Raw genomic sequence first — 9,591 nt, forward strand, 5'->3', positions numbered from 1 at the left:
TTATATTTTGTATCCCTTTGCACAGTCATGACCGAAAGAACGAGATCGTGGATACAAGCGGCCGAGATGGGTTTGCTCCTCAGGGTGGCTGGTGTCTCCCTTAGGGATAAGGTGAGAAGTTCAGTCATCCGGGAGGGACTCGGAGTTGAACCGCTCCTCCTTCGCGTCGAAAGGAGCCAGTTTAGGTGGTTCGGGCACCTAGTAAGGATGCCACCTGGGCGCCTCCCTAGGGAGGTGTTCCAGGCACGTCCAGCTGGGAGGAGACCAAGGGGTGGACCTAGAACCAGGTGGAGGGATTATATCTCTTCGCTGGCCTGGGAGCGCCTTGGGACCCCCCAGTCAGAGCTGGTTGATGAGGGGAAAGGAACGTTAGGGGCTCTCTGTTGAAACTGCTACCTCCGAGACCCGACCACGGATAAGCGGGAGAAGATGGATGGATGGAAGGACCTTACTAAATGGTCTAATGGTCCTTGGAGCGGGGCGAAACTCACGCAAGTGATTTCAAAACAAAAGCGGTGAAAATATTATATATATTATTCTGTTAAGGGATATTGTTGATATTGTTGATATTGTTGATATTGCTCATTTTCAGGTTTGTATTAGTATGTGTATCCCTTTGCAGACCCTTGACATGCACTCAAACCTATATAACAGACTACAGAATAGGGAACAACCCCAGAAAGAATAAAAGGGCTCCTTTAATCTCCGTAGCCGCTTACACAGCCAGCACTTAGCCGGTACGTGTTCCCCCCGAACTCTTTAGTCCCTCGAACTGTCCTCGTAGATCACAAATGAAGCCGCTGACGTCACTTCTTCTGATTTGGGTTCCCAAAAACTTTTCGGAGTTGTACGGGGTGTGGTTTGCAATTCGCCCAGCCAATCAGAAATTGTTAGTGTGACCGACACACCCACGAACCATTTCCTCGTCAGGAAAGTGCCACCTCTTTAGCAGGGACGATCTGGGGGTGAAAAGATTTGCTCGAACTAGGGACTAGTTTCAGGTCCTTTTTGGTGTGAAACCAGACCCCCCCCCTATCGGCCCACTTCGGGGGGGAAAGTACTCCGGTGTGAAAGCGCCTCATGTAGTGCCTCTATTTTTGGAGTATATAGACATGCTTTGAATATTTACGACCAGTCTCAGAATGAGTTAAATACACGAGGCGTGTTTGGCAGGACACACGGTGGCATTGAATGCGTCTGCATACCTATTGTTCATCTTCTGTTTTCCTTTGCCAAGCCTTTCAATAAGGCTTCAGCGTTGTAAGACACCAGTTCCAGCTTTCATTTGTCCTCTTTGTGTTTTCCAGTATTGTTGCTCAAAGCAGCCTTTTCCATCACAATGTAAAAAGTCATTTTAGATGTACCATCAGAGGTGGGAAGTAGTGGAGTGCAAATACTTCGTTACTGCACTTAAGTACATCTTTCTGGTATCAGTACTTTACTCCACTACTTCTTCTTCTGACGTCTTTTTACTTTGACTTCTTACATTTTGAACACAAATACCTGTACTTTCTACTTCTTACATGTTGAACACAAATACCTGTACTTTCTACTTCTTACATTTTGAACTCAAATACCTGTACTTTCTACTTCTTACATTTTGAACTCAAATACCTGTACTTTCTACTTCTTACATGTTGAACACAAATACCTGTACTTTCTACTTCTTACATGTTGAACACAAATACCTGTACTTTCTACTTCTTACATTTTGAACTCAAATACCTGTACTTTCTACTTCTTACATGTTGAACTCAAATACCTGTACTTTCTACTTCTTACATTTTGAACTCAAATACCTGTACTTTCTACTTCTTACATGTTGAACACAAATACCTGTACTTTCTACTTCTTACATGTTGAACTCAAATACCTGTACTTTCTACTTCTTACATGTTGAACTCAAATACCTGTACTTTCTACTTCTTACATGTTGAACCCAAATACCTGTACTTTCTACTTCTTACATGTTGAACTCAAATACCTGTACTTTCTACTTCTTACATGTTGAACACAAATACCTGTACTTTCTACTTCTTACATGTTGAACCCAAATACCTGTACTTTCTACTTCTCACATGTTGAACTCAAATACCTCTACTTTCTACTTCTCACATGTTGAACACTAATACCTGTACTTTCTACTTCTCACATGTTGAACTGAAATACCTGTACTTTCTACTTCTTACATGTTGAACACAAATACCTGTACTTTCTACTTCTTACATGTTGAACTCAAATACCTGTACTTTCTACTTCTTACATGTTGAACACAAATACCTGTACTTTCTACTGCTTACATGTTGAACACGAATACCTGTACTTTCTACTTCTTACATGTTGAATACTAATACCTGTACTTTCTACTTCTTACATGTTGAATACTAATACCTGTACTTTCTACTTCTCACATGTTGAACTCAAATACCTGTACTTTCTACTTCTTACATGTTGAACACGAATACCTGTACTTTCTACTTCTTACATGTTGAACACAAATACCTGTACTTTCTACTTCTCACATGTTGAACTCAAATACCTGTACTTTCTACTTCTTACATGTTGAACACAAATACCTGTACTTTCTACTTCTCACATGTTGAACTCAAATACCTGTACTTTCTACTTCTTACATGTTGAAAACAAATACCTGTACTTTCTACTTCTTACATGTTGAACACAAATACCTGTACTTTCTACTTCTTACATTTTGAACTCAAATACCTGTACTTTCTACTTCTTACATGTTGAACACAAATACCTGTACTTTCTACTTCTTACATTTTGAACTCAAATACCTGTACTTTCTACTTCTTACATGTTGAACTCAAATACCTGTACTTTCTACTTCTTACATGTTGAACCCAAATACCTGTACTTTCTACTTCTTACATGTTGAACTCAAATACCTGTACTTTCTACTTCTTACATGTTGAACACAAATACCTGTACTTTCTACTTCTTACATGTTGAACCCAAATACCTGTACTTTCTACTTCTCACATGTTGAACACTAATACCTGTACTTTCTACTTCTCACATGTTGAACTGAAATACCTGTACTTTCTACTTCTTACATGTTGAACACAAATACCTGTACTTTCTACTTCTTACATGTTGAACTCAAATACCTGTACTTTCTACTTCTTACATGTTGAACACAAATACCTGTACTTTCTACTGCTTACATGTTGAACACGAATACCTGTACTTTCTACTTCTTACATGTTGAATACTAATACCTGTACTTTCTACTTCTTACATGTTGAATACTAATACCTGTACTTTCTACTTCTTACATGTTGAATACTAATACCTGTACTTTCTACTTCTCACATGTTGAACTCAAATACCTGTACTTTCTACTTCTTACATGTTGAACACGAATACCTGTACTTTCTACTTCTTACATGTTGAACACAAATACCTGTACTTTCTACTTCTTACATGTTGAACACAAATACCTGTACTTTCTACTTCTCACATGTTGAACTCAAATACCTGTACTTTCTACTTCTTACATGTTGAACACAAATACCTGTACTTTCTACTTCTTACATGTTGAACACAAATACCTGTACTTTCTACTTCTCACATGTTGAACACAAATACCTGTACTTTCTACTTCTTACATGTTGAACACGAATACCTGTACTTTCTACTTCTTACATGTTGAACACAAATACCTGTACTTTCTACTTCTTACATGTTGAACCCAAATACCTGTACTTTCTACTTCTCACATGTTGAACACAAATACCTGTACTTTCTACTTCTTACATGTTGAACCCAAATACCTGTACTTTCTACTTCTTACATGTTGAACACAAATACCTGTACTTTCTACTTCTTACATGTTGAACTCAAATACCTGTACTTTCTACTTCTTACATGTTGAACCCAAATACCTGTACTTTCTACTTCTCACATGTTGAACACAAATACCTGTACTTTCTACTTCTTACATGTTGAACACGAATACCTGTACTTTCTACTTCTTACATGTTGAACACGAATACCTGTACTTTCTACTTCTTACATGTTGAACTCAAATATTTGTACTTTCTACTTCTTACATGTTGAACTCAAATACCTGTACTTTCTACTTCTTACATGTTGAACTCAAATATTTGTACTTTCTACTTCTTACATGTTGAACTCAAATACCTGTACTTTCTACTTCTTACATGTTGAACTCAAATACCTGTACTTTCTACTTCTTACATGTTGAATACTAATACCTGTACTTTCTACTTCTTACATGTTGAACTCAAATACCTGTACTTTCTACTTCTTACATGTTGAATACTAATACCTGTACTTTCTACTTCTTACATGTTGAACACGAATACCTGTACTTTCTACTTCTTACATGTTGAATACTAATACCTGTACTTTCTACTTCTTACATGTTGAACTCAAATACCTGTACTTTCTACTTCTTACATGTTGAATACTAATACCTGTACTTTCTACTTCTTACATGTTGAACACGAATACCTGTACTTTCTACTTCTTACATGTTGAATACTAATACCTGTACTTTCTACTTCTTACATGTTGAACTCAAATACCTGTACTTTCTACTTCTTACATGTTGAACACAAATACCTATACTTTCTACTTCTTACATGTTGAACTCAAATACCTGTACTTTCTACTTCTTACATGTTGAACTCAAATACCTGTACTTTCTACTTCTTACATGTTGAACTCAAATACCTGTACTTTCTACTTCTTACATGTTGAACTCAAATACCTGTACTTTCTACTTCTTACATGTTGAACACAAATACCTGTACTTTCTACTTCTTACATGTTGAACTCAAATACCTGTACTTTCTACTTCTTACATGTTGAATACTAATACCTGTACTTTCTATTTCTTACATGTTGAACTCAAATACCTGTACTTTCTACTTCTTACATGTTGAACACAAATACCTGTACTTTCTACTTCTTACATGTTGAACACAAATACCTGTACTTTCTACTTCTTACATGTTGAACACAAATACCTGTACTTTCTACTTCTTACATGTTGAACTCAAATACCTGTACTTTCTACTTCTTACATGTTGAACACAAATACCTGTACTTTCTACTTCTTACATGTTGAACTCAAATACCTGTACTTTCTACTTCTTACATGTTGAACTCAAATACCTGTACTTTCTATTTCTCTCATTTTCCAAACAGGCTGGTTCCTTTAGTCTGAATGTGTGTGTGGTGGCGTGATCATTATTATTTAGAGTCATTGCGTGCCTATTGATTTGAACACGATCCGTGTATCCATCATTTCCTGGTCTTCTCTAAAGAAGAGGGACCAATGGAAACGTTGTCATGTTGCCGTTGGTCACCATGGAAACATTCATTAGCTAACAATGACATTATTGTTCTATTAATATAAAGGGAGGTCAGGTACTCTTTAAAACAGCTGCTAGTTATGGGTACTTTTTACTGAAGTACATTTCAAAGCCTCTTTACTTTGACTTGAGTAAAGAAGTTTAGTCAGTACTTCTACTTTCACCAGAGTATTTTTAAACACGAGTATCTGTACTTCTACTTGAGGAAAGGATGTGTGTACTTTTGCCATCTCTGTGTGTACATATGAAAGAAAGTGTGACAAGAAAACACATTGAATCCATTACTCTTGAAGCCATAAAGTGTCTTACCTCCAGGATGCGGCACCTGTCGGAGCTGCAGACGATGTCCTCGCAGGGATGAAACATGCCGAGAGTCACGCAGTTCAGCAGGATCACCAACATGGACGCTCGCTCGAACCACGTGGAGAACAGAAGTCAAGGAATATAACAAAGTTGGGAAACAGAAGCTTTCAGCAATGACAGAAAACATCACATTTCTCTCGGCTCTCTCCAGTGACCTCATTATACCTACAAATATGCGAGACTTGTGAGCACGCTTATCTCTTTCACTCAATGCAGTATCAAATAAAGTTTTAAAGAGGACCAATCCGGGTCGATAAAATAAGATGGAATTGTATTTATCCCCTTGGGGAAATTATGAGAAAAAAGTCAAAATCAGAGAAAAGTCAAATTCTGAGAAAAAAGTCAAAATTATGAGAAAACTATTTAATTTTAGTAAAAAAGAAAAAAATATGAGAAAAAGTCAAATTCTAGGAAAAAAGTCAAATTCTAGGGAAAGAGTTTAAATATGAGACAAAACAAACAAAACAATTTAATTTTAGTAAAAAATATGAGAAAAAAGTCAACTTCTAGGAAAAAAGTCAAATTTTAAGAAAAAAGTCAAAATATGAGAAAAAAGTCAAAATATGAGAAAAAAGTCAAATTATGAGCAAACATTTCAAATTATGAATAAAAAGTCAAAATCTGAGAAAAAAAGTAAATTCAAATTCTAGGGAAAAAGTCTAAATCAGAGAAAAGTCCAAATCTGAGAACAAAAGTCAAGGAATATAACAAAGATGGGAAATTCAGGCGTTCATAGAAGCAACAGAGTTAAAAACAGGATTCACACGCAAAGTAAAAATAAAGACAAATTAAAATAAAACATTTAAATAAAAAAAATGTTATTACAATAATGTGATAAAGTGACTGTTGAAAGAAGACAGCATTTGAAAGAGCAAATTCAGGATTGGCTCCTATTTCACCCAGCTGTTAGCTAAAGATGTGTTTGACACTGAGAATATACAGTGTGTGTGTGTGTGTGTGTGTGTGTGTGTGTGTGTGTGTGTGTGTGTGTGTGTGTGTGTGTGTGTGTGTGTGTGTGTGTGTGTGTGTGTGTGTGTGTGTGTGTGTGTGTGTGTGTGTGTGTGTGAAGACGCCCCGATGCATAGAACATAAATTGTATTGACCAAGCGGTCATTCTTAATGTGCCGAGGTTAAATGCCTGGAGCCTGAGCGAAGTGACACCAATCAATGATGGGACTAAACACAGATAAGACTGCCACTGCTCCATAAACACACACACACACACACACACACACACACACACACACACACACACACACACACACACACACACACACACACACACACACACACACACACACACACACACACACACACACACACACACACACACACACACACACACACACACACACACACACACACACACACACACAAGTGTAGCCACATATATTATACACTGTACTGTGTTGACATTCAGCATCCAGCATGGTTAACATCGTTAAACAGAATAGGATAGTTTGTCATCGGAGTGTTTGTGTTTTAGTGATTGTAAAGACAAATGACCGGTCTGTGCATTATTTCATTTGCGGCCACTTTCTCGTTCATCCTTTTGACCGTTAATACAGACGGGTCAGCAAGGGGCTACAGCGGAAACAAATAAAGGGAATGCTGGACGAACAACAAAGTGAAAGGCAGATTAGTTCAACTTTTCCTGTTATGTCTGTTAATCTGTATTTCTATAACAGTGTCAAGTTACGATGTGTTTTTTGATTGTGTAAGTTAATAAGGTAGATCATTCAGGTGGCATTAGATTGGAAATGTATAGTAATGCTGGAATGAGTCCAGAAACCAAGGAAATTAGTCAACATTTTGAGTAAAAAGTCGTAAAAAAAATTCAAATTAGGAGAAGATTTGAAAGATTATGAGAAAAAGTCAAAAACAGAAAAAAAATTCAAATTCTAGGGAAAAAGTCAAATTATGAGAAAAAAAGTCAAGTTATGAGAAAAAAGTCTAATTCGTAGAAAAAAGTCAAATTCTTAGAAAAAAGTCTAATTAACAGAAAAAAGTGAAATTAACAAAAAATTCAAAATGAGAGAAAAAAGTCAAATTCTGAGAAAAACGTCAAATTCTTAGAAAATGTTTGTCGGCCTCAAGAAGGACGAAAAAGTTAATTTACTTCAAGAGTTTTTCAAAATCTTTTTGTGAGAAATATTAATCACGGAGAATACTTTTTTCCTGACTGGGATAAAGTCCCAACACTTTCAGGAAGTTTTACAGTAAACGCATTTTGTTCTGAACACTTTACCAAAGTATTGTACCGTGACAGAAACTAACTTTCGTCTGAATTAAAGTCCTCACTCATCTTCCACCTCAACCTCTAAAACCTTGAGCTCACACACCTGTAAAGAAAGAGCCTCTGCACGTCGGGCATCGGGCGAACATCGTGCTGCAGGATCGTCTCATTTGAAGCCGATCGGAGGGATAGAGGAGGCTGCTGCTCAATGCAGTATTGAACAGCGATATTGAACAGCCAGATACAGGCTGGAGGGGAGTGGACTCTGAGACCACAATGCACCTCGGTCGGGTAATGATGGCTGCGTTATGTCACACACTGGAGGATGCACGGAGATATTGTGTGAGTCCAAAGGGACGCAATTAAAAAGATCAATCAGCACGCAGAGTGGGATCGCTAACCAGGAAACAAAAGCCCAGACAGACGCTGGAGTTTCAGAGCGGTGGAACTGAAAGTTTTCTGAGAGCAAACTGTTGTTGTAGTTCCTGCAGAATGTCCGTACAGGATTAAGACGTCGGGGCTAATTAAAAATAATGAGCTGCATGTGTTGTCTTTGTTCTCGTTAACGTCCAGCAGTGATTAACACAATGCATGTCATTTCTCCAGCAACTAAATATAGACTGATTTACGGTTTGTTGTTCCATAAACGGCTTACTTAGTCAATTATGTTTCCTCCACCATTAGATCAAATAAACCAGCACGACCTTTTTTTACTATATTCTATGTATAACTTGTACAACTTGTTTTGACTCCCAGAAAACTTTCCATCATCTTAATACGTTTACAAGTTTGTCCAGAAAACCAAAACAACCCAATTCACTACACCTGGGGGGTATACTACGAAGCAGGAAGTTCTCTTAGCGGCTAACTTCAGGGAAAACTCTGGGTTTCCGGTCCTACGACGCTGGTTCTCTTTTTAGCAGGCTAGATCTCCATGGTAACTTGTGCTGAGCGGCTAACCTGCCCCGAGCAGGTTAGGTTGCAGGCTAAGAGCTGAACTCAGTGAAAGCACTGCCTGCTGACCAATCAGAGCTCAGTGTGCGGAGTTTAAAGCGATCAAGTCATATTACAGGAGAAAGGAAATACAGAAAAGCTTCCGTTGCAGGAAAGACGGCCGGCAAAAATCCCCGACTGTGTGAACGTGAACATTAATAGAATATCACCTCCCATCTTCAGAGCAATCTGACTATTATAACATTAGCGTTAAGAAAGCTTACTTAAATATCTGCCACAACATAAGTAACCGGATCAGAGTAACATTAAATACAGTCCGCGGCATATCACATCATAATGTATCATCTATCTCCTTATCTGAGTCAGCCGTATCTGGCCGTGCAACACTCACAGTGGCACATACTGTATGCAGAAGGATTATTTGAAGCAACACATTAAGTTGACGAAACACTCGAGACAAATGTAATGAAAGTCAGATGGTGTCTTAGACGGGGCAGTGATATCATAAACCTGTTAATGTACGCATTCAAACACTTGTTCTGTTACCAGCTGTATTCACCTTGCAGGTGCAGCTATGTGGCTTTGATCCTGGATAAAGTGTTTAAGTCATGGATGTTTAAAGTTTAACTTCTTCATGTGTCTAATATTATAGTTGACTTTTCATTCAGGAAG

General features: G+C 37.7%; 1 protein-coding gene across 1 annotated transcript in view; it reads right to left on the reverse strand.

The window, feature by feature from the left end:
- The window catches only part of LOC307024374 (voltage-dependent T-type calcium channel subunit alpha-1G-like), a 229,603-nt gene that overhangs the window by 144,325 nt on the left and 75,687 nt on the right, over positions 1–9,591 (reverse strand). Inside the window, exon 3 of the mRNA XM_079658439.1 lies at positions 5,676–5,787. Within this exon, the coding sequence (XP_079514565.1) occupies positions 5,676–5,787 (112 nt within the window). The remainder of the gene's footprint in view (positions 1–5,675; positions 5,788–9,591) is intronic.

Source organism: Notothenia rossii (genome assembly GCF_949606895.1).
Source record: "Notothenia rossii genome assembly, chromosome: 11".
NCBI classification, from domain to species: Eukaryota; Metazoa; Chordata; class Actinopteri; order Perciformes; family Nototheniidae; genus Notothenia; species Notothenia rossii.